The 27,072-nt window shown below is 42.8% G+C and overlaps 1 protein-coding gene across 2 annotated transcripts in view; it reads left to right on the forward strand.

Annotated features, from left to right (window-relative positions):
• Positions 1-27,072, forward strand: part of ZNF385D (zinc finger protein 385D) — a 492,120-nt gene that overhangs the window by 318,629 nt on the left and 146,419 nt on the right. For both annotated transcript variants that reach the window (XM_078663994.1, XM_078663993.1), the window contains one exon: positions 1,680-1,845. In XM_078663994.1, the coding sequence (XP_078520120.1) occupies positions 1,680-1,845 (166 nt within the window). The remainder of the gene's footprint in view (positions 1-1,679; positions 1,846-27,072) is intronic.

Consider the following 27,072-nt stretch of genomic DNA (forward strand, 5'->3'; position numbering starts at 1 on the left):
TTTATTTTCCAACCAATGTCTTAGCCAATATTAGAGGAGTTGGAAATGGATATGTGTTCGGGAGGTGAAAATATGACAGCAGATATTCCAACAACATGTCTCCATGGATTAGTCAAGGGCTAGGCTGAGCCTTAAGACACTTTGTCCCAGGAATTTGCATTTACCAGTCACAACAGAGAGCGAGTATTGTGTGTGTTGACATAATCAATTTTGTTGGTGCAGTTGTATTTAAGTATGTGGCATTTGTATAGCACAAACCTAGCCAAACAGGCAGCAGAACAGGGTCAAAGGCAAGCATACAGTCATGGAGTGATAGGAAAGATGTATTTATGTATGTATGAATGCATGTGTATGTGTAAATGTATGTATTTATGCATGTTGTATTTGTATAGCGCAAACCTACTTCTGGTTGTTTGGGCGAGATCTGAAAGGTTTAGTTTATTACAAGTCTGTTCTGTGTTAAATTTAAATAAAGCAAAGGGTTTACACCGGTGGAACTGGAAGTTTGAAACCCAAAGGGAATGAATGTAGTAGACGAACGCTGCCTCTCATTCGGTATGACTTCATTCCAGATGTAGGCAAAAAGTAGATTACTACACAAAATACCATATAGATTTATTTTCCATTGGTATGGAACTTGACTATCTCTCCTTTGGGAACAGAATGAATTCTACTTTATTGTTTTCCTGCCTGGCCAATTGAATACATATATATAGTTTTCTTTTTTTAATAAAGGTAAGCTTTTATTATTTTGGTCTTGCTTTCTGTGTTTGAAAATCTTACTAGTTGAACTTTCTTTTCCAAACTCCTGTTGTTTTCTCAACTGAAAATGGATATACAGCCATGCTTTTGTTAACACAAAATAAAAGTTGTGATCATTTAATTTGACAGTAAAAAGGCGCATTTTAGTTTTAATCACTATTTAGTTTGCCGCAACTTATTTTCACAGAGGATGATTTTATTCCCTTACACGTCTTCACCTCAGGGTCTTTTCCACAATCCTCTGTAGTTTCCTCTTCTCCAATTGACTCTTGTCCTGTATCATGAGTCTGACATTAGGAGAAGTAGTGTTAATGTAGGGTGATTAAATGTATATGTTGACTGGGGATGTGTTAATGGAGAGATGTGCTGGTGAAAGTCTATTGGAAAATCATTGCTTTCCGATCTTCTGTCCAAATAACTCACAGAGTAGCACCCTGTGCTTTGTTTATCCAAATTCTCAGACTAAGGGCTTAATTTAGAGTTTGCCGGATTGGTTATTCAGTCACAAACATGACAGATATCCCATCTGACTTATTACAAGTGTGTTATATTCTATGGGACTTGTAATAAGATGAACAGGATGTCCACCATCCAACAAACTCTAGATCAGGGCCTGAATCTAGTTGAAATGATTTCACAAATTTGAAATAGGTTTTGTTTCCCAACTAAGGCAAGTAAAATAGGGGTATGGTGGGGTTCAAGAGACAGGTGGAGTCCATTTTTTCTCCCATTCTCCAGTGTGTGATGGAAAGATGCTTTCTTGCCATCAAGTGCATTCAGGCTGCAGTATAGGAGGGGGGACAGACTGCTCCCCGTTATTGAAAAGGGTATGAACGGGGGTCCTGCATTATTTGCTTCAATAGAAAGAGTTGTGAAATGAGCCTGATTTTTGTGGTTCATTTTGTTCTCCTTTGTAGAGCCAGGCCGCGGCCCACTACAAAGGGACGAAGCATGCCAAGAAGCTCAAAGCGCAGGAAGCTGTGAAAAGCAAGCAGCGGATGTCCGCCGCCAACAAGGACACCGCCAAGACCACCCTTTCCTGCATCACCGCCAGCGCCATCAACACCAGCTCAGGCAAAACAGGTCAAGACGCCATCTTTCTTCTTGTTGTTACTCTTGTTTTCCTTGTTGTCTGCCTCTACCTTTTCTCTCCCCGTCCAGTGCTCGAACTGTCCCACCCCCCGTTGTCTCTCGCCACATTGATTCATGCCCGATCCATCTTGCACTATTGATTGCTTCCCCGTCGGCTTGTTCGACGCGCTCGCAAGGGAAAGATAATCACCTGCCATGCGACGATTCCTCTCCGCCAGCGAGAGGCCTCGGCATGTCTACAAGATGGATGGCGGGCATGGCTAATGTAAGGCCGTGTTTCCTGGAGTTCCTGCGGCCTGTAGTCTGGGAAATACGTGTGCTGTTCTCCAGTCTTTTGTTTACTTGCTCTTACATGTGTCGCCGCATGCTCATTCGACTCATGGACACCTACTTTCACCAGTAAAGTTCAGGTCTCTAAGATGGAGATATTAATGCACAGAAGAGGCAGTGGTATAACAAATTTCCCAAGGGGCGGAGATGCAAGGAAGAAAAATGGGATCCGGTCCCACGATTGAGAAGTAAAAGACAGACGATTGAGGGGTGCAGTGATCCCTTCACACCTCTAGGTCTTGGTGCCAGGTACCGATCGCATCAATCGTAGCTATGTTTTCAACCTTAAGACGCACTTACTTAATGAGATGTTCTCTCACTGGTTTGATCCTGCAACTTAGTGGACATCTACTAGGACACTGAATTGCCCTGCTGTAAGAATGTTGTGTGGTGTTTCATGGGGCGTGGCTACATTTCAGAGCTGTGACCTCAGTTCTCAGCACTTCATTGATGCTCTTTGTTCTGTTGGAGAAGAGTTTGAAGCTCACCAGAATGATTCTGCCTCTTCTGACATGGGAGCACCTAGTATTGGGGGGCACATCCAGCAGAGACCCAGGGTGCTCTGTTAAAAAACCTGATTTAAAAAAAAACGAAAGCATTACATCCTTAAGCCAGCTTACTTGTTAATAGTCAGAGTTCACCTCTCAACCTATTCAGAGCTTTTCTTTTTAGTCAAATACTCTAGTTTTGCAGTCTAGAAAAATAAATACTAGACTATCTAGAAATTTTGGTAAAATTAAAAAATAATATAGTTCAAGCTGTAAATCAGGAATATTACTATGGTGAAGGAGAGGAAGAGTCCAGGAGACTTGAAGGAAAACTTGGGTGGAGAGAAAATTAAAAATGTAGTAAAGCTTTGGTAACCTTGGGAAGGACCCTTTTGCAGACAGGCCTAATGATACGGCAAACCATCTGGCTGAACCGAATCCAGACCACCCCAGCAGAAATCTAGAACTTTCCTGATAGTACATTGCCTTTCAATGTCTGCCTAGGATGGGCAGCGCCAACGGTGTCAGGCCATCTGGGTACCCAAAGGGGCGCAACTGCCTCTGCAGAGGAATGCCAGCTTTAGAATTGTGGTTTCTTGGTTGTGCATTTGGCACTTTGCATCCAGACCCCATCTGCTTTCCTATAGGGCAACTGCAAACAGTTGATGGTCATCAGTAATTTACTGCATGTCACTGGGGCCTTAAGAGGCATCCAGCGAATGATGTCCCAATAGATCCCAACTTGAGTAATGTCACAATAGAACTCAAAGCAAATGATGTCACAATTGATGTCAAAGCGAGTGATGTCACATTAGATCTCAAAGCGAGTGATGTCACAATAGATGTCAAAGCAAATTATGTCACAATAGATCTCAAAGCGAGTGATGTCACACTAGATCTCAAAGCGTGTGATGTAACAAGAGATCTCAAAGCGAGTGATGTCACAATAGATCTTTAAGCGAATTATGTCACAATAGATCTCAAAGCGAGTGATGTTACAATAGATCTCAAAACGAGTGATGTCACAATAGATCTCAAATCAAGTGATGTCACAATAGATCTCAAATTGAGTGATGTCACAATAGATGTCAAAGCGAGTGATGTCACAATAGATCTCAAAGCGAGTGATGTCACAATAGATCTCAAATCGAGTGATGTCACAATAGATGTCAAAGCGAGTGATGTCACAATAGATCACAAAGCGAGTGATGTCACAATAGATGTAAAAGCAAGTGATATCACAATACATGTCAAAGCGAGTGATATCACAATAGATCTCAAAGCGAGTGATGTCACAATAGATGTAAAAGCAAGTGATATAACAATACATGTCAAAGCGAGTGATGTCACAATAGCTACCAAAGCAAGTGATGTCACAATAGATCTCAAAGTGAGTAATGTCAGGAGAGATCTCAAAGCGAATGATGTCACAATAGATCTCAAAGTGAGTGATGTCACAATAGATATCAAAGCATGTAATATCACAATACTTCTCAAAGCGAATGATGTCACAAAAGATCTCAAAGCGAGTGATGTCACAATAGATCTCAAAGTGAATGATGTCACAATAGATGTCAAAGCGAGTGATTGGGAAGGACCCTTTTGCAGACAGGCCTAATGATATGGCAAACCATCTGTCTTAACCAAATGCAGACCACCCCAGCGGAAATCAAGAACTTTCATGATAGGACATTGCCTGTCAATGTCTGGCCAGGATGGGCATGGCAACGGTGTCAGGACATCTAGGTACCCATGTGGGCACAACTGCCTCTGCAGAGGAACACCAGCTTTAGAATGGTGGCTTCTTGGTTGTGCATTTCGGCACTTTGCACCCAGACCCCATCTGCTTTTCTTTAGGGCAACGGCAAACAGTTGAGGGTCATCAGTAATTTACTGCATGTCACTGGGGCCTTAAGAGGCATCCAGCGAATTATGTCACAATAGATCTCAAAGCATGTAGGGCCATATGTATCAAGATACCCATTTGCATTTCTCAAATAGCGATTTTTAAGAAATCGCTATTTGAAAATCGCAAATAGGTATGTATGTACAAAATCGCATTTTTTTAGCGATTTCTTAAAATTCCTTAAATGCGATTAGCAAATTGCGAATCGCAATTAAGGAATACTTTCCCATTAATTTCTATGGGCCAGTAGGCCCATAGGAATGAATGGGAAATTATTCTCAATTTGCGATACGCAGTATGCTAATCGCAAATTGTGAATAATTTCAAGGGTGCAGGGGTGTCCAAAGGACACCCTGTTGCACCCCTGAAATATGCATGGGTGCACATGTGGCGCACATACATGCCCCATGGGCATGTATGTGCGTCACATGGCACTTTGAAAAATGCAAAAATGTGCATTTTTCAAGGAATTCGCAACTTACCACCAACTAGAAGTTGGTGGTACTTTGCGATTCCTTAAGAACATTTTGCAATTTTTTTTTGCTTCGTACATTGCATTTAAGGAATCGCAAAATTTGCAATTCCTTAAATGCAATTGCAAAATAAGGAATCGCAAATTTTGCGATTCCTTATTTTGCACCAGATTTTGCTTAGTACATACCAGGTAGATACCAGGTAGCAAATTCGCATTCGCAAAGGCCGAAATTCTGTGAATTTCGGCCTTTGCGAATGCGAATTTAGTTGATACATATGGCCCGTAATATCACAATAGATCTCAAAGCGAGTGATGTCGCAATAGATCTCAAAGCGAATGATGTCACAATAGATGTCAAAGTGAGTGATGTCACAATAGATATCAAAGCATGTAATATCACAATATATCTCAAAGCGAGTGATGTCACAAAAGATCTCAAAGCGAGTGATGTCACAATAGATCTCAAAGTGAATGATGTCACAATAGATCTCAAAGTGAGTAATGTCAGGATAGATCTCAAAGTGAATGATGTCACAATAGATCTCAAAGTGAGTGATGTCACAATAGATCCAAAAGCGAGTGATGTCACAATAGATATCAAAGCATGTAATATCACAATACTTCTCAAAGCGAATGATGTCACAAAAGATCTCAAAGCGAGTGATGTCACAATAGATCTCAAAGTGAATGATGTCACAATAGATGTCAAAGCGAGTGATGTATCAACAAAAGAGAGGGGGGACCCTGGAGCTATTAAGGTCCAGTGTCCATGCTCCTATATCAATATCAAAACAAAAAATAGGACACTGTTCCTCAGCGTCTGGTGCAATTAGTCACCTGAAACGCGCGGGTGCAAAAAGTCACCTGTGTATTCAAAGGGGTATAAGAGAGAAATAGGAAAGGAAAGCAAAACCTTAGGTATACAGGGCCCACCCAAGGAGTGAAAAAACATATTTCGTCCTCTGTTGCCCTCACACACCCCTGGGGGTGTCATGCTTCATCATCGGGCGTTTGCTCCTCGTAGGGCCGGCGCTGCAATTCCCTACGGGCCCCCGAAGGGTCTCTTTATCGGAGATCTTTTTAGGACAGCCGGATGGTGCATGTGGGTGTGTGGGGTGGGGTGGGGGGTCCAATGAGGGTAAACAAGTGCGTGCAAAGTGGAAATTAAGAGGGGGTAAATATGCAGCGAATGTTTAATATATATACCCTTGGCAGATTTGACTGCCAAATAAAATCTTGTTCCTGTGGGCATACTAACCCCAGGAACCAAGAAGGTCATGGGTCGACATGTTTCGCGCCTCCGTCGCCTTAAGGGTCGTTTGCGCTTCATCAGGACCAGTGTTATAAAATTTAAGTGCACGTGAATTAAAATACCCTCTAGATTCAACAGGGCGGGCGGTGGGGTTGTAAACCCGTAGTCTGGCTACAGCTTCATTGTAAGTACCGCTCCTGTTCAATACCTAAGAAGAGAGAACATAGTGAAACAAAGATATATGTACATCAGTAAAACGAGTGATGTCACAATAGATCTCAAAGTGAGTAATGTCAGGATAGATCTCAAAGCGAATGATGTCACAAGATGTCAAAGTGAGTGATGTCACAATAAATCTCAAAGCGAGTGCTGTCACAATAGATCTCTAAGTGAGTAATGTCAGGATAGATCTCAAAGCGAATGATGTCACAATAGATCTCAAAGCGAGTGATGTCACAATAGATATCAAAGCATGTAATATCACAATACTTCTCAAAGCGAATGATGTCACAATAGATCTCAAAGCGAGTGATGTCAGATCTCAAAGCGAATGATGTCACAAGATGTCAAAGTGAGTGATGTCACAATAAATCTCAAAGCGAGTGCTGTCACAATAGATCTCATTGCAAATGATGTCACAACAGATGTCAAAGCGAGTGATGTCACAATAGATCTCAAAGCAAGTGATGTCACCATAGATGTCAAAGCGAGTGATGTCACAATAGATATCAAAGCATGTAATATCACAATACTTCTCAAAGCAAATGATGTCACAAAAGATCTCAAAGCGAGTGATGTCACAATAGATCTCAAAGTGAATGATGTCACAATAGATCTCAAAGCAAGTGACGTCACAATAGCTCTCAAAACCCAGGAAAGCATCATCAGACAAAGGAACATTCTGGAATGCCTATTGTTGGTGATTGTTACTCTTCTATTTATTGGTGATGGAGCAAGCGAAGGGCAAAGAGGTGAACCTACAGAGAGTAGACAGGGTCTTGCAGCCATTTTTTCTCCTCTCCTGCCTCTGGCTTCATGAGCCCTGATGCCAGGGGCAGCATGGGCAGTACCAGGGAGGCGAGCCCGGGAGAGGAGTAGCTACCCCTAGTTGGCGATAGCTTCCAGTGGCGCACAGTATCTCCTGGGCCCACAGCGCTCACTCCGTCACCAGGAGATAAGGCTGCCCCCACTAGTGTTTGCCTTGGGATCTCAGACATGGAGACATCGGGGTCTGTAACGATTCCTGATATGCTGATTCGGCGCGGACGTGGTATCTCCCTGGTACAGGTGCAGCGAGGCGTGAGAGCAGCTGATATGACACAGGGAGACCCGCCAGGCAGAGGAACTGAACAACACATCCATTCCCCCCCCCCCTTTCAGCATGACCTGCCTACTTAATCAGCTGCGCTCTGGGGATGGAGATAAGAGGCCTTAATTCACATCAACACTCAGCAGCAGCGCACACAGACCATCAGGCAGTGCGTGTGTGCTTTTTTCAGCTGTGCCGAATCTGCGAGAGCCTCAAAGCAGGTCAGCTTCCCCTTGCCACGAGGCAGCACGTGCCGAGAGCTCTGCTCGCGCCCCTGGGGCAGGTCAGGGCCCAGGGAGGCAAAGAGCTGGCACTTATGAGAAGTAGTCAGAATTGGGCTGCTATGAGCTGAGCAGTTACCTGCACTCTTTGATCTCTCCGCAGTACATCAGCAGACATCAGGATGTGAAAGAGGCCAACATAGGCCCCTGTTCCTCGTCTCTAATGGAGGCTTCGCTTTCATCCCAGCATCCTTAGCTGGCTTCATCACCCTGTACCGCCATCCTGTGAATAGACTGTCACTCAAGCTGATCATAGCATGCCCTACAGTAACCTATAATAAAGTAAGTTAGGGGGAGACGCTCTGTGGTCATATGGACGAAGGGCAAGCAAGCAATGCTTCAAGGTTGTAGAAATCCAGAGCATCTCGTGTGCAGAGATTTTCAAAGTCCCAAGAAAAATATATTTTGCTGTTTGGGTGCTCCCTTGCCCCGAACAACAAGCCGCTTTTTAGGTGGTGTGCTTTAATCTGTGGCTCTCCTAAGCTTCTCCCTTGGTCTCTCCACAGAGGGGCTTGTGAGACAGCTGCCGACAGTACAGACTTTAATGTAGCACTGTCTGTGCTCCACAATGAACTGCAATGTCCCCACGTCTCTTACATGTGTGTGTCATGCACTCTCTCTGCTGCTAGAGATTAATGGAAATTAATAGTATAATATACTCTGCTGATCTGCATGTATGGTTTATGCTGTGCTATTTGTTCCCTGTGCAGTTGGTAAAAAAAAGGATATTTAACCATATCCCAGATTTAAATCCATGCAGTGGCCAGGATCACAACAACTACACTTTGTGTGTATGGTCCCGTGGGTTTTCTTCTGTCAGCTGAATCCAGAATGGAACCTCAGAGGCAATATACTATTTATCACCATAGAGTAGTATGGGACGGGGCGGGGCCAGGACTCACAAGAGGCGGGGTCTTCGGTGGATGCCCACACCCCTCCTTACTCTCCGTAACAGCGATGCATAGCATGTTACATTCACCATATCGACATGCATGGATTATTACCTGCATTTTTGTAACATGTAGTGATTGAAACAAAGGTACTTAACCAGATCAGGGATGCAATGGATTAAGTTTATTCACTGAGCTGAAATTCAACTCAGTAAGTCCTGTGACTATTAGTAAAGTTGTTCTCCTTTCTCTAGTTCCTGCTGCATTTTCCCGAGCCAGCTATGCTGCGCTGTGCTGATAAATTAGTTGCACTATAAAAAAAAGTGTGAATCAATGTTCATTAATACACTTGCACTTGCACATTCATTTGCGGGTGTCATGCCTGTGAAAATAAACATAGCCATTAGCACTTACTATTTAGAGCAACCGTGCCAATGAACACACATTCACACATTTATTACTACAGTGCAAAAGTTACATTCATGTTTATTACAGCAAAATCAACATGAGAAAAACACTTTTCACTGCCTCAGAGACTGCAGGTTACAACCACTTTACACCAGCAAACAACTCTCCTAATAGTCAACAGGTCTCATTAATGTGATTTAATTTGCTGCACACATTTAACCCCTTACATCCTGTTTTTTTATATAAAAATATCTTGTTTTAAGACACACACACAAAAACGAATTCATATACATCCTACTTGCAGGTGCACAGAATGTAACATGGTCATCACTAACATTGTTGAGGGAAAGGGATGAACAGTGATAATAAATGGCATATGACACTGCACACAAACTATATTTATGAAAGAAGGCAGAATGTCCACTTTCTAGGAGGAGACCTTGACAGAGTTCAGGGTGTTGGTGAGTGCAGCCTGTGAGTGGAGGTTTAAGACAGACTACTTGTGGGTGGAGCGATGGTTGATAGGTGGCAATGTGGTTGTGTGATTTGTGCTGTTGATGTGTGATCTGATTTTGTTGATTTTCTTGCTGCCGGTGTGATTGATGGCATTGCTTCTATTGACAGATCAAGGCACAGAGGTCCTGGGATGGACTGAGGAAGAGTTTGGAAGCCCAAATAAGTGCATCGCAAAGATTTGTCACTTTAATGTTTCATCTGATAATTATTTTGCTGAGTTTAGAGGAAGGTCTCAAACTCCACTTTTAAAAGAGGATGACATTATGATGCAAAATGGGTGTTTTGAAGATTGCACATCAGTGGGTGTTGTCAATTTACACCAAAGTGTTTTTATAGTTCAATGAAATTTACTGAGGAAGGAAATAGATGTTTAGACTATATATATTTTAGTTAGAAATTTGTTGCATAAACTATTTGGAGTCTAATCTTTTGATTTGTTCAAATTAACCCAGATTGATTGTTTTGAATGTTCTTTCTAAAAAAGCAGAAACATATTTTTAGACTTTTGACTCATAATGTTATCATGGGATCCAATCCAAATATGAAGTTGCAAAAATGACTATCTATTTGCATGTACAATTGATAAAAGGGTTGACATTTCACACAGAAGTGCACAGATATTTTAGTTTTCAAAACCTATATCTTTTATTTTACAATTTCTCCTGAATTTTTTCCCTGATTCAACTAATCGAATGCAACCATGTCCTTAAATTGTATGTTTTATTGTCAAATAAAACCGAAACCAAATCTAAGAGAAAGAAAAGTGGGAGGGAATTGAACATTACGACAATAATTGCTGCAGAAAGGAAATCGTATGCGGCAGAAAAGAAATTATGATCCATATGAAATTTTTTACATAACCTTAAAACATTGATAAATTGCAAACTGCTGTGTACATATTAGTTAATTTCTAAGAGGAAAATAGATTGAATTGAACAAAAGTATGTCCAAGTACCATCAAGGTTGCCCACCCTTTCTAAAAACCAATTTCTTACATATTCAAATCATTTAATGGAATGACATTTAAAGTGACCTATTAGATAACTAGACTGGAAATATTACATATATGGCATCAATAATGACAGGATTGATGGCACCACCTATAGCATAACATCAACTTTTAAGGGTCATCACCAAAGACATCCATTTTGCCATCATCCCTTCGACCAAGTTCGATGTACATGTCACTTTTCTTTTATGTTTAGGATATTACAACATTGCATACATATTTGGAAGCAAAGAAGCAGAACATTCGAGAGATTACTTGCTGCAGACCTGCCAGTGTTGATGTAGAGGAAGGCCAGGCAGGCATTAAGTGTGCAAGAACATCTGGAAAGCGCTGATGCTTTGTTTTCTTTAAAATTATAGGCTGTCAGAGCAGAGGCTGACAATGACTGTTTGTCTTTCCCCTCAGCACTAATATGTGCTGCTGTTCGGTAAGTAGGCCACTGTCCTGTCTGATCAGCACAATATTTCCCAAAGTGACAGAAGAGGACGCACAAACGCTGTGTGTGGTGTTTTGCGCCCATCACCACCCAAGCATGTAGGGCAAAGGTCATCCATTTGCTCTTTGTTTTCGGAGTGGAACTTGCCACTGCAAACGTCACTACGCACATTTTGTGATTTGATCCTTTTAATATAGACAGATTTATACCATGGGGATGACACTCAGGGAGTGCGGGGGACTTCTTGTCTTGTATTATATTGTAACATTTCTATAGCGCTTCACACTCCGGTCAATGCTCTGAGGTGCTCCAGGGTGATCAGATGAGAGATTACGTAGGCCTGGGTGTAGTTTGCAGAGTTTTCCTCCGCGGAACTCCGCAAAGTTACAAAAAAACACTGCGAAGTTCAGCGAGTGGCGGAGTGCAGTGCGAACTGCAGTTTGTGCGTGTATTCCTGCAGCTCGGGTAGAAATTATACCCGCGCAGCAGTTCACGCTCGTGAACTTACCGTTTGATATCGCGAACTTACTGTTCGTGATCCCGAGCGGCAAAAAACTCCGCTGCACATCGCAAACCGGAGTTTTCTGCACCTCGCGAGCTCCGCTGCAAACTCCGCGAACGGAGCGAAGTTCACCGCCCAGGTCTACTGTTATTGTTCATGGTTGATCGAGTGCCTGTGAGGGAAGCGCCCAGAGTCACGCCTGAGGTTTGCAGGGGTGTTTCAAACTCTTTACCTCTGTAATGACGTCTTCCTTAAGATCAGCAAGGAGCCTGTGCCTGATGAATCCAACATCTCCCTCAATAGCCCTAAAGTGAAGGCAGTAGAGCATCCTATGGTAACCAAGCAACATCTGGGACTCCAGCCAATCAGGCTAGGAACAGCCTGCAACTAGGGAGAGTGCCAAAGCTTGTGTTGCTTATTTTGTCAGACTTCTCCAATCTTCCCTGTCATCTGGTTGGAGGGGGACACACAAGGCTGTTAGTCATTGGAGGAGATATGAGTGACCTGAAACTATTTTCATTGGTGCTTGCTGTTACCCTGTGGCTCGTTCCCTGTTCACGGATATTATCTAAAAAACAAAAAAAGACAAAATGCAGGGATATTGCCAAAGCTCTCCGTCAGTCTTCAATTACTTTAACTAGCTTCTCCTGCATCTCTTGTCAGAGCATGATGGGATATGACGTGATGTGGTAGGAGGTGATGTCATGTCATGTTACACCTAAGTCACATCAGTCCTTCTGTTCTGAAAGGTGGTTCTCTTCAGGTCTTAAGCGCCTAAGGGCCAGATGTATGAAGCATTTTTGAGTTCGAAAACGGCCAATTCGCATGTAAATAGCCCAAATAGCTATTCAGTAACTTGTTACCAAATCACAATATGAGTTTTGCTTTTTGGTATTTGGAGGGACGTTTTGAGGGCATCCCTTACTAATACCGAATTGAAATGGTATCTATGTGGTCGCAAAACATTCACAATTTAACACCATTTGACAACTGGTTGTAACCCAAGGGACCCCTACCCCTTTGAGAATGATTGGCAAAATATTTATTTATGAGCAGGCAGTGGTCCTACTGGCCAATGCCTTCTCTTAAAAATGTAAACTTCAAGGTTTTATTTTTTTGTACAGCGCCTTCCGTTTTTCCTCGAAGAAAAACAGGATGCATTTTTTTAAAAATTACTTTATTTAAAAGCAGTCACTGACATGGTAGTCTGCTGACCCCGGCAGGCCCCCATCCATGTGATGGCAGCAAATCGTAGTGGGTGACGAATTGTGACCTACCTTATTAATTATAATGAGGTAGGTCTATTTGAGACCCACTACGAATTGGTAATGGAACTCAAAAGAGTTTTATACATTAGGAATAATTGCGATTCGCAAAAAATTGCATTTGGGATATCAGTATTCTGATCTTTGTACATGCCGCAATTAAAATCAAACTGAGACAACAAGAGGTTAAATAGAGCAACCTTCCAATGGACATATCACTTGTGGTCGGGATAGTCACGTTCCATCTAGTAAGGCTGTTGTCTCCTTAAAACCGTTGGTGATAGACTGGTTTTGACTCTGCTCTTTGTGGCCGAAGTGATGTAGCTCTTGTGGAATCCAACTATATAGTGGATGCTCATCACTTGAGCTATGGCCTAGTAAGGGACGGATTTGGGCCTTACTGATCTCAGAGACACTCTGATATGGGATAGAGGCTTCGGGCCCCTGTCCGTCTTTTTACTTTTGGATTCATAAGATACCTTTTTTACCACTGATAACTGGACGCAGCATTGCTGGGTGACAACTGTGGTAAAACACAGGAATTGTTAGTTTGTGTGAAACTGTCGGGGACTTGCCTTTTAATTGGTCTGTGTCATTCACACTCCTCGCAGCCATTACAGTTAGAATACTTTAGGGCAGCAAAATCTCTGTAGCTGGGATTAGGTCAAATCTTGGCAATAGAGAAGAACATTTTAGAGGTAGTTAAAGTCTGAAACTTTGATGTCTAGTTTCCTGAGAACATTCTGCCATTTCAGACGTCACTTCCAGAATTATCATTTCTTTCAGGGGTTTGTGCTACATGATGGGGATCTAGATTTAGCCCTAGAAACTTTGGAAAATTCGATAAGGATGTTCCAAGTTTATGGGTGTTACGGAAGAAATGCTATTTTTTCTTCTGGAATAGCTGAGGACTAGGATAGATTAGGAAAAGGGCCAAAGATGCTACTGTTTGTAAAAAGTTATGTGTTGTGCTGTTGCAACAACCATCCAGATCATGGAAATTTCATCAGTGCCTAAGTCCCCAACATCATGAGACATAGTTAACAAGTATGTTTTGCAGTGTCCCAAGCATGTTTACCGTAAAATAATGTTAGACATCATAAAATAGCATACAAATTCATAACATAAAGTTTTAAAATCACTTTCTTTGCATTAAAAAGTACCCTCCTATTTTTACTGTCTGTTTGGTTGCCCAGCTCTCAAAGAAGTCGCCCCTGTAACACATTTCAGAAACTGTAGAATTTGGCCATATTCCAATAATATTCCAAGATTTCTTTAAGAAGGAACTAAATGAGTGTGACTCCTAAGCCTGACATGAACGTGAAGGCACAAAGTTCTATTCCTCGCTGAAAAATGTATTTGGACATGGATAGACCATGTACTTAGACGCCTACAGCAAAGTCTCCGCTGTCTAACAAAACAAGTGTAGAAACTAATAGTTTCATAACTCTGGTGCCACCTACAATCTCCTTGACCATTTTAGCTCCAGATTTCTGTCCCAACAGTTGATTGTAATGTGTCTACTCTAATCTGGTAAAACGTAGGACAGGAATTCCCTAGCACCTCTGTGGTCTTGGAAGCACTGAATATTACAAATAACAATACGTTAGTGAAGGGTCTGAGGGATATTTAAAGACCAGCCTAGGTTGTACCCCTCTAAAAACCCTATGGGTCTCTACGGGAAAATTTCATAGAAATTCCCAATTTACTACCCTGACGTCTAACATAGTACATCAAGATAGGTCAAGACTAGATAGTTCTAACAAAAGACAAGAAGTATTTAGCAGGGGGCCACCTGTGAATGTAGATCAAAACTCATGTAGGATTCCCATCAAAGACTTGTAATAATCAATGTTATCATTTGGTCATCCTTAGGGTCGTGTGTCTCTAGATCATTGAGACATAGATCGTACCTTGTGGTTGTTTAGGGTTCCGACCCACAATCACTCTTGGACCATGTGAAATTGATCTGATGGAATCAAGTGCATTGCAAGAAATAATAAAAAGTGGTGAGTTAAAATAGGATAGAGGACCAAAAACTATGGACTTTTTATTAGGGAAGGTCTCTTCCTGTTAAAACCAAGAACAGAGCAAAATTGTATATCATAGCAGTTTTAACCAAATATCTGCATGGGGGCCGAGCACTGAATATTGGCATAACTTTAAAAACTAGACCAGATGCAAAGCACAAAAAGCAGAGGTGTGTCTACTCATAAGCCTTACGAGAGTGTTTCTTAGCTCTCAGAGTGTGAAATCCATAGATTGGCTTCAAGTCTTCCAGATTATTTGTTTTAAACCATCCCAAGTTGTTCACAAAGCATTTAATAATCAGCGTTATATACCTGTTGGGATTACCATCAATGCACTACTCCCCCAGAGCTCTAGGCTTTCCTGTGAGCCAGGGCTTGGCAGTAAATCGCAACTGTAGCCATGTGACCGTAGTAGAGGGTAGGCGTGGGATATGCATGGCACACATTGCAGAACAGACCGTTTGTAGCCAATTTATTAGAAGCAACCATGAAAAATGCTGCAAACACTTCAAAACTATTTGATTAGATTTGTCAGAGTCTGTTTCCTCCTAAAGCTCATGTAATCTATATATCCTTCTAGGGGCATGATTTTAAGCTCAGCCATTGGCTGCTCATAAATGTCATTCATCACAGTCAAAGCCAAGTGGTGTTGGGAGAAAGGTGACCTTTGTTTGACCTTGGATGGCTGCTAGCAGTATTGCAGCTTCAGTAGAGGTGGGGTTGCTGCACCCTGAGACAGCAATAGGGCTAAACAAAATGGCAAAACTTCATTGTGTGAATTTTATGAAAACTAAATGAAATGATTTAAAGTTTCACAAGATACATTTGCTCTTACATGAAAAATGAAGACAGAGGCATACCTCGCCCTCAAAAAGGACATGAGATAGTCTCTCATCTATGCAAACATTGTGCAGACTTTAGCACTAAAGACATTTCAAGGTCTTCATGTGACAGGAAATTCGAAAATCTGTGTGAATTTGCTGCTGCAAATAAAATAAATTGCCCGGGCAATGGGCCCGATTCACAGAACTAACTTAAGACAAAATCCTAAATTTACTACTTTTGGTATTCACAGAAGTTAGGATTTTGTCTTAAGTTTGTCTTAAGACAAACTTAAGACAGACTTAAGACAGACTTAAGTTAGGATTTTGTCTTAAGTCTGTCTTAAGTCTGTCTTAAGACAAACTCCTACCTTCTGTGAATACCAAAAATAGTAAGTTTAGGATTTTGTCTTAAGTCAGTTTTGTGAATCGGCCCCAATGACATTATCTACTCGTCACTTTAAAAGTGGTTGAAGAGGTGTTTCGGAGTTAGCCATTCAGGACTTAAGTGATAGGGATTCTCGCGTTGATGCCATTTGTGGCCCTCTGCAGGTTGCTGGTGCTCTGTTCTGCTAGGGTCTGCTGTGTGACGTGTGGCTGCCTCCATGAGTAGTAAATCTGTACTCTTCCACTTTTTCCGACCAGACAGTAAAAGGTCACAACAAGCACTTATTTGAAGAAGACAAAACAAAACACTGAATTCATAGCCCACTGGTAAATTGTCCAGGATCTTGAGGGCCTAAGGAGCTGTAACTCTGGGGCAAAAGTGCAAATACATTTATTTGTTTATTATTTATTTGTGGGTTTGTACCGCGCTAGAATCGACTCCCGAAGGAGTATCTCTGCGCCCAACACAAGTGAGTATACCGGATGGAAGAGCTGGGATCGATGTAATTACTGAGTCTGGAACAGAAAGGTTTTTAACCGTTTCCTGAACATCATATGGTCCATACATAGCCTAAGAGAGTCAGGAAGTTTATTCCAGAGGCAAGGTCCAAGGTAGGATAGCGCTTTACCGCCCTGTCTTGTCTTTTTGACAATAGGAACTTGGAGCAGAGATTGATTACTAGAGCGTAGGATGCATGCTGGTTTATAAAGGATAAACTTCTTCGCTAAATATAAGGGACCCAGGCCATGGATACCCTGCTCAGACATTTTCAGATTATGCAGGAAGCTGACTCTAAGAAAAGCATTGTCAGTAATGTCCTCAAGGAGGCCCCTTGAGGTGTCAAGAGTGATGTAATAATTAAGGTTATAAGCAGTGCATGATGGGGGAGCACTTATAGTTAGTTTACTGAACTACAACTGGCAAAAGTCAGTGTTTTTTAAACGTAAGCTCTTATCTCATTTTAACACCTAATCGGCACCGGTTTTTTTTTTTCAGTGAAATTCCAGGTTTTTTCGTAACATATATTAAGATCGTATTACCAAGCCTAACAATAAACCCACTTTCATCTTTGTTTTTTTCAGTGAATTTCTTTGTTTTGTTTGTGAGTTTTTTCTGTGGTAAGTTGGCCAAAGCCTACCCCTCTGCGTGCAACTTACCCGCACTGTGCGCAGCCAGTCGCGGCCGATGCACGTAAGTGCAGTGGGGCCCTGTGGGGGAGGGGGGATTTCGACAGATGATGCCATTTAAATAAATAAATAATTTTCCCTCGTCATCGTCCGTTGAAATCCCTTCCTCCGGCCTCCACCGCTCTTACCTGCACGGGCCGCGGCTGAGCACAGCCTTCAGCTTTGTGCGGCTGCGGTCAGCTCCAGGGTCTGAGCCCGCGCCAGATGGCACACCGCGTCATTTGTGTGTGAATTGCCCTCCATGCTCATGGGCTGCGGTCATGTGCAACAGAAGTTGTTCGCATGGCCAGAGTTCTTGGCCGCTCTGTGTCCAAACCCGCTGCTGGCTCTTAAAAACCATCTGCTCACATCCTTCAGCCCTGGGCAGCAGGACTTGCCTGATGCTGTTTTCTGACCAGGCCAAGCACCTGCCTGAAACCTAGAAACAGTGGGTCATCTCTATGCCTGTTCCGTGGTTCTAGAAAATACAAGTATAGAACCCTTTAATAATAACAGAATTTATAAGAGCGCGAACAGCTACCTCAAACAGAGGTGTCCCGGCGTATCCACTTAGAATTGCTTCTTCTTTGGTGTACCGCATAGGGGTACCTTCCTCGTTTCTGCACTTTTAGCATGTTGATTTCTTTGCCTTATGATTTTTATTTTTTATTTTAGTGGGTTAGGCATTCTTTAGTGTTCCCACAACATGGGTTTTCTGGGAGAAGGTATGCTGACTTTGGCCGCATGTATGCCCTTTATCTTTTTTCTCTTTTAATGTTTATGAACTCTTTTCCTGTCAATAAACATTTTTTATGTATTTTTTCCAGTTTCAGTCACAATTTTTTGTGTGTTTTTCGTCAAACATTTTTTGTAAAATAGCCTTTTTTATTAGATATTATTTGCTTAGAGACTTCTACATATTCTGTGGATGATCCCCAATGCCAGCAGCCATTACCTGTGATATGACACTTTATTTCTTTATTCAGAACAAATCAGTGTAATACCTCTCCACAGCCCGACTGCCAGTGCCCTAGTGAGGCCCTTCACCTACCCCCTCCACAGCCCGGCTACCAGTGCCCTATGCGGGCCCTTCACCAAACTCTCCACAGCCTGGCTACCAGTGCCCTATGCAGGCCCTTCACCAACCTCTCCACAGCCTGGCTACCAGTGCCCTATGCAGGCCCTTCACCTACCGCTCCACAGCCCGGCTGCCAGTACCCTATGCAGGCCCTTCACCTACCGCTCCACAGCCTGGCTACCAGTGCCCTATGCGGGCCCTTCACCTACCGCTCCACAGCCCGGATACCAGTGCCCTATGCAGGCCCTTCACCTACCGCTCCACAGCCCGACTGCCAGTACCCTATGCAGGCCCTTCACCTACCGCTCCACAGCCTGGCTACCAGTGCCCTATGCAGGCCCTTCACCTACCGCTCCACAGCCCGGCAACCAGTGCCCTATGCAGGCCCTTCACCTACCCCTCCACAGTCAGGCTACCAGTGCCCTATGCAGGCCCTTCACCCACCTGCCCCTCCACAGCCCGGCTACCAGTGCCCTATGCCAGGCCTTCACCCACCTGCCCCTCCACAGCCCGGCTACCGGTACCCTATGCCGGCCCTTCACCCACCTGCCCCTCCATAGCCCGGCTACCTGTGCCCTATGCCGGCCCTTCACCCACCTGCCCCTCCATAGCCCGGCTACCTGTGCCCTATGCAGGCCCTTCACCCACCTGCCCCTCCATAGCCCGGCTACCGGTACCCTATGCCGGCCCTTCACCCACCTGCCCCTCCACAGCCCTGCCACTAGTACCCTATGCCGGCCCTTAACCTACCCCCTCCACAGCTCAGCTACCCGTAACCTAGTCAGGCCCTTCACCCGCCCCTGCACAGCCAAGCAGAATTGTTTTGTGGAAAGTTTTATGCAGATTCATCAAACGGTACAAAAGTTATTAAGAAAACTGCAAGTCCCTTTCCAATTCAAACTCTCACCTAGCTATAACTACACGATTGCTGTCTTGTGTTATATGTAATTGTCTTCATCCATTTTCGATCAGTGTGTCAGCCACATCTTTTGTTCTGTGCACTACAGCATTGGAAATGGGCACAGGGCATTACACTGTATCGGGCTTACCAGTTTCTGAGTGGCGGAAATCTGCCCTTGCACATAGTGCGCAATGTGTAGCTCAATAACATCATGAACATTGGTGAATCACAAAGATGGCAACCTGTGTCAAACCCATTGGTTTTGCCAATGCTTGTTGTGTTTTTCGACAAGATACCCCACGGGCCTGATTCACAAAGGTAAACTTACCCTTTACTGTAACTTTACGATTGTTTGCTAGTCACAAAGGTTTTTTACTAGTTGCAACTTTCGGACTGCGGAGGCTCCACACATTGAAAGTTAGGACACGTCCATGTTTTCTGTGCAGAGACTCCGCAGTCGTAAACATACTACTCGTAAAATACCTTTGTGAAGAGCAAATAATTGTAAACGTACACAAAGTGTAAGTTCACCTTTGTGAATCAGGCCCCTTATGTGCAACAAGTATGACCCGTCAGGGGTCCTGTTTATCGTTGTGCCACAGGACTCAAGGAGCATCTCACTGATAAATCTTAACCCCTTCCCTGCCCTGCGAATTCCGCCGCGGCACGGGGGGGCTAGGGGGTGGGCGTTGCGCTTCGGTGCTCATGACGGCTCCATGTCGTCATGAGTCACAGGCGGCATGTGCTCACGAAGGCGTGGTGCCGTCATTACCCCGCCCACTCATTAATTCGCCCATATAGGCAGGGAATTAGTGCCGCGTGGGCCGAGCGCCAGCGGCATGACAGCTCCACGCCGTCATGAGCACACGCCTACATTGACTCATGACCTCGTGGAGCCGTCATGAGCACCCAAGGTGTTAAACAGCTGCAGTCACTGCAGGTAAGAGCAGTGGGGCCAACGGGGCGGGGGGGGGGAGGGATTTCAAGAGACGATCATGAGGGAAAATTAATTATTTATTTATATTCCCTTGTGGTCGTCTCTCGAAATCCCTAGCCAGGTGTGATTTGTAGTGCACACAGCTTGTCTCCTTGAATGGCAGGTGGCCGAGGTTCATTCAAGCATTCCACCCATCAATTAATTTAATTACTAAAAGAAACAGTTTAGTAATCAGGGACAGGAGTAAATTCCTTCTGTCCCATTAAACGCAATAGGTTTAAGTTGTAATGGTAAATAGGTAACAGTCCAAAAATTAACAAAAAATAGGTCAAAGGTTTGCATCCTTTGCCACCTACCCCCGGCAGGAGTAAATTATCTAGCATTGCCAGGGCAGGAGATACCCTGAAGACAGGTTAGAGATTGTTGATGTTCACTTACCTTTAGAGGTAGGACGTCACAAGATTATTCACGAACCACCCAAACTGTATAATCTGGTGGAAATTAGACATTCACATATCCCATTAAAACGGTTTAATTCCACCAATTCTGATTCTGAAAATTGTAATTTGTGTTTTGTCCTGTGGCTGCATTTATCTGCGCTCTTAAGTTAAACGTAAATGTGCAAATATTTCTCCTTGCACGTATATGTTTCTGTATTTATTAAATTACATAATATGATTAATTATTCAGAAAGTTTTACTATATGCATATAAATAACGATGTTCTTATATATTTATTGTATGATAATACATACAGTTATCATAATATATGTATTTTTTCTACTTATAAATTTCAATAAAAAATTGAAACACAAAACGTAAATGTGCAAATGGCTTTGTGAATCAATTTCCTAGCTGGCTGGTCCCTGATTCCTCAATCTGCCAATGTTTTGAGTGCTTGGAAAGAGGAAGTGAAGATCTGTCATAAATGTTCATGCTTGCCTTGCCAGCAGTTAGCAGGTTGTCTGATTACTCTAAGCACATTTCTTCAGTCCCCATGAACAGGAAAAAAAAGTACTTGATTATGCATAACAAGTATTGTGCCTCCAGTTTAGTCCTGATTCTATTTGGCAAAACATTATAAAATCTGTTTTATCACTTCCCCCACCTGTATCAAATCACTCATGGGTTTCCCAGGAGAAAACTAAAACTGAATTAAAAATCCATATGGTATTTCTGTACTCATTCCCAATAGGGCACCATTCTTAACGAGATCGCTTCTGTACGTCACTGTAGGGACTGCCTTTTAAATCATGTCATAATAGGTTTCAAAACCCAACCAGACATGATCAAAGGGGCTTTCCAGACTCTGTATTGTTGGTGGTTGTTGAAGACGTAAGATTTGATAAAGGGATGGCCCCTTTAAGGGACTGGCATTTCATCCCTTCCTACCCATGGGCCCGATTCACAGAACTAACTTAAGACAAAATCCTAAACTTACTACCATTTTGGTATTTACAAAAGGCACTTACTAATTTTTGTATTCACAGAAGGCACTTACTCATTTCGGTATTCACAGAAGTTAGGAGTCCTAACTTTACGACTCCTAAATGCCTTCTGTGAATACCGAAAGTCTTAAAGTTAGTATTTTTCTCAGTTAAAGTTAGGACTCCTAACTTTAGGACTCCTAAATGCCTTCTGTGAATACAGACAGTCTTAAAGTTAGGATTTTTCTCAGTTTAGGAGTAGTAAAGTTAGGACTCCTATCTTTAGGACTTCTAAATTGAGAAAAATCCTAACTTTAAGACTTTCGGTATTCACAGAAGGCATTTTGGAGTCCTAAAGTTCGGACTCCTAACTTCTGTGAATACCGAAATGAGTAAGTGCCTTCTGTGAATACCGAAATGAGTAAGTGCCTTCTGTGAATACCAAAATGGTAGTAAGTTTAGGATTTTGTCTTAAGTTAGTTCTGTGAATCGGTGCCCCATGGGTTTAGGATCTGAAAGGTAGTGTCTGAGGTTTTCATGTTTTGCCTAATCCTATGCTATGACAAAAACTAGGAGGCTGTTTTGGGGCTTATGATGGTGAGAAAAGGGTCAATTATTTCATGTCATCTGGGATCAGGTGGTGGTGATTAGGCCTGGGAGAAATGCTAATTATGCCAGAGTAATCAGGGTAATTTCAGTAATTACTTATTACTCTTGTGATGCAAAATTACAGAAATTAAGTGATTGCGTCAGTTTAAGGAATTCAGAGTAATTTGGGGTCAAAATCCTACGGCAGCAGCACAGAAACAACGACCTAAGAGAGAGCGAGCGGCTGCCGGCTGCTGCTGTTCCTGTCCTGTAGCATTTAGTGCTCTTAGCACAAAATATATTGGCGGCCCATTTAGGGCACGAGGGTGCTGGTTTATGTTTCTAATAAATTATGCATACTTATGAGTAATTTTGGGGTAATTATGAGTAATTAGGCTAGAGAGAATTGCGCCAGTTACGCCAACATTAGTGATGCCACTTTCACTACATCGTCAGAGTTTCCTGGTGGCTGGTATCATGTTCTAGGTTCCCTCTATTGTTTCATTGGTTTATCCTTCTTTCCTATAGGAGGCTTTGTAAGAACCTGAAAGACTGTAACGACAAATTCAAAGCATAGACTGTGCCTTGCTCCCAGGGATAAACACATTATTATTTGGGGGGAAAAGGAGTTGGCCCAACTGCTAGGGCGGCCGACTTCAAATCTGGGACACCAAAAGCCGGTGTGAGATGTTAACCTTACTACTCCTGGTAATAGATATTACTCTTACAACTCCTGGTAATATGTATTAACCTTACAACTCCTGGTAATAGATGTTACTCTTACAACTCCTGGTAATATATATTAACCTTACAACTCCTGGTAATAGATATTAATCTTACAACTCCTGGTAATTTGCAAAAACGTCTGAAATGCTTTTGAGAGACTAAATTGTCCCCAGCCAGTGGATAGGATATTATCTTACCTCTAAGAGGATTACCTGAAGTGCACAATTCCCACTTTAGGTGGTGGTATGTTAGGTTACGCAGCATTTACAAATAACAGCGCCTGTCATACACAGCAACTTGTTACTTTGCAAAGGCTCTTGGCACTTTCTGGGTTTAATCGTGACAATACTATACAAAAGTGTTGAAGTAGGCCTCTTGAATATGCTGTACTAATATAATTTGGTACTCACTGGAGCAACAAAAATACCCAAAAAGTATTAAGACTGCCTACAATACACACAAAATTATTAACCCCACCTGGACAACCATGCCTTTGGGGAAACTCAGTGGTATCTATGCAAAGATGGGGCTGTGGCTAATGCTGTGTAGTTCCTAAAAATACATAGGATCTGTGTGTTTGTAGGTAACATAAACTAAGGGTTTGGTGCCAAGACTGTTTCCAGAAACCCCCAAAGGATATGTCAGCCTCTAGAGCAACTAGCTCACAGTGCCACCCTAAGCCCCTAACCTTACCAAGGAGTGAATCATTTCTGGCAACCTTTGAACATGACAACCCTAAACCCTTCAGGGATCGTGGAAACAGAACAGTACTTTTCGATCAGTCGATCGTGCTCACTTAGTCTCAGAAAGATACACAGAATAAAGGTTGGGGACGTTTTCATTAAGCATTTATTGAACCAGCGTCATTCTAGTACAAAACATGTTTGCTGCGGTAATAATTAGACAGAAGCAAATGTAAAAGATTACAAGCACCAGCAGAGTAAATAAAAGGTAGATCTCTACCATGGTGCTAAAACAGTGAATATATCCAGGCATATGAACATGACAGTAATCAAGCGTATTGCTACAATGCGAACCCTACCTAAATGTACCTAAGTGTACCTAGCATGTATGTGGGTGTAAAGTAGGCCTGGGCGGTAAATTCCGTTCCGCTCGCAGAATTTGGGTAATTTCGCATTCCACAGAGAACGTTGAATTGCCAAAAATTCCGTGATCCGTGGCTTCGCTGAATTTTTTGCTTGTTTGTGCTTTTAAAATGAGTGTACGTAAGATATTTATCCCCGAGCACGCAAACAGCATTCGCGAACAGGAAAAAAGCATCGCGAACGGGTGGAACAAGCAATTCTGCATGTTCGGGGAACTCTGCACGTGCTCGCAGAGATTTTTTACCATTTTGCGGAGCTTTGTGTTGTGCGACTACGCAAATTCCGCCAATCTCTAATGTAAAGCCAAGAACCCCCTTGGAAAGAGCCAGCCGCATTACCTGATGAGAGAGAATTAAGGACCCCATCTTGGTCACTATTTGGACACCCCGCAAGGGATGTCAGACCGCTGCGTGTCTTGAAGCTTCAGCTGACTGGGACCTCAGTGTCTTGTGTCAGCGTAGAAGCGTCTTCTCTGCTAGTGAAGGTATGGTTCTTTCATACCATAAAGATAGCCTCGGGGTTCCTACCACAATCGATATGTTGTGACTACGATTATGTAAAAGAGCCCAAATCAATACTTGCAACAATGCAAAATAGTTCTGTTGCCCTAGGATTACGATGACTAGGACTTTTATACAGAGAATGTTAATCCTGTTATGTACGTCATGTGTAGGGGACTTTTGTAAGAATCCTCATGCATAATAAATGAGGCTAGACATTTATTCAGCACATAACTGGGTAAAAGTTCAGTGTTTGAACTGATACGCAGAGCAAAGTAGGACAAATGTAGGTGGAAGGTCGTTTTTCTACCTAGGCCTAATTTGGGGTACATAACACTAAATTAAGGCCATTGTAAGAAGCTGCCTTACATTTCTACCATAACTGGCTAAAGGACAATGCCAGATCATAAAAAATGGTCTCAAAAACATATCTTATTACTTTAGGTGAGGAACCTTGTTCAAACTGAAAAGTATAACTTGGCTCTGAACATCTTTGTATGAGAGAACTAGCAAGAACCTGGCTAATAGACACTGTACCTCTGCTGTCTGACTGTGAACGTGGATCACTTTCTAGTGCGTAATTTGTGCCGGTGGTTTCCGGTGCTCGGCACCGGCACTTAATTACCAACACCGGCACAAATGAGAGCTGCCACATGGTGGTGCTGTTTGTGTAGTTTAGAAATGAGCAGAACAACAATTTATTAATATTTCAATATACATTAAAAACAACTAAAACCTCCTTCCCAAGCCATTCTTATAGCTTCGGGGGCCTGGAATAGTCTGAATTGTCACACTTGTAGGAGTGTGATGGTACTTGTGCTGGTTTTGTCATTGGCAGGGTTGGCAGGGGCAATGGGTGGTGCATTCTGCGGTGGCCTCCTGGCAAGGGCCTTTATTTTTTAACAAATTAAGTACTCTCACTTTCTGTGTTAAATCATTGAAAGCAGCTATTAGAATAGGTCTCTTTAATGCACTGTAGTAAAATATGTAAACACTTTGTGAAGCAAATTAGTGCATCTAATAAACAGCATTATAATGTGAGGGTTACGAATGGCAGGAGGTGGTCAGATTAGTCAGCAAGTGTGCTAAGTGCTTGCGGAAGGAAATCATTTAGAGCAATTTGCTCAGACATTCATTAGAAATACTGGATGAATTGTGTGTCATCAACCTAGGGGAGAGGATGTGGCCTAATGGCTAGAGCAGTCAATCTCGAGCTGGGGAACAGGGTTCGAGTCTCAGCAGGGTCGCTCAGCATCCTGTGATTCTGGGCAAATCACTTAATCGCCCCGTGCCTACCAAAAAATGAATGTGTCCTTCTGTAACGCAACTGGTGCTCGTGTAAAGTGTTCTGATACCTTTTGGGGCAAGTTTGCGCTATATAAAACTCTCCCAAAGAAACAAAAAGAACAAATTATCTATTAATATGCTCATTTTGTCCTCTGGAGGAGCTCAGGTATGGGCTGAGAGGGGTATCAGAGCGCTATAAACAGGTGAGTTACACAAAGGTACATCTCCCTGTGCACAAAATGTATCCCACTTGGAAGTTACCTCTGAAACGAAAGTGCCTTCAGCTCTTTGCCAAAAAGTCATTATCCTGCCCTATGCATAGGTCTAATCCGTAATGCACATCGCAACTGACCAGACGCATAGGTCAGATCGTTAATGCACATCACAGTGGACCAGACGCATAGGTCTAATCACTAAAGCATATCACATCTGACAGGCACATAGGTCTAATCCGTAATGCACATCGCATCTGACCAGACGCATTGGTCTGATCTCTAATACACATCACAGTGGACCAGACGCATAGGTCTTATCCCTAATGCACATCACAACTGACCAGACGCACAGGACTGATCCTTAACGCACGTCATAGTGGACCAGATGCATAGGTCCAATCCCTAATGCACGTCACAGTGGTCAGACGCATAGGTCTAATCGCTACTGCACATTACATTGGACCAGATGCATAGGTCTAATCCTTAATGCACATAACAACTGACCAGACGCATAGGTCTAATCCCTAATGCACATCACAACTGACCAGACGCATAGGTCTAATCCCTAATGCACATCACAACTGACCAGACGCATAGGTCTAATCCCTAATGCACATCACAACTGACCAGACGCATAGGTCTAATCCCTAATGCACATCACAACTGACCAACTGACCAGACGCATAGGTCTAATCCCTAATGCACATCACAACTGACCTGACGCATAGGTCTAATCCCTAATGCACATCACAACTGACCAGACACATAGGTCTAATCCATAATGCCCATCACAACTGACCAGTTACAAGCTGTTCTAATCGCTCCTGATGTGATATGTTCAAGACATTGGACTGTACGGGCCCATTTCACCAACCAGGGCATCTACTCTCAGAGGTTTAATCTGAAATTTAGGCCCCAATGATGACTGAGTTGCACAGTATACCCCTGTGTCCTGGATCTTTACGTGCCCATTCTGGCAACA

The sequence above is a fragment of the Lissotriton helveticus genome, chromosome 10 (genome assembly GCF_964261635.1).
Source record: "Lissotriton helveticus chromosome 10, aLisHel1.1, whole genome shotgun sequence".
NCBI classification, from domain to species: domain Eukaryota; kingdom Metazoa; phylum Chordata; class Amphibia; order Caudata; family Salamandridae; genus Lissotriton; species Lissotriton helveticus.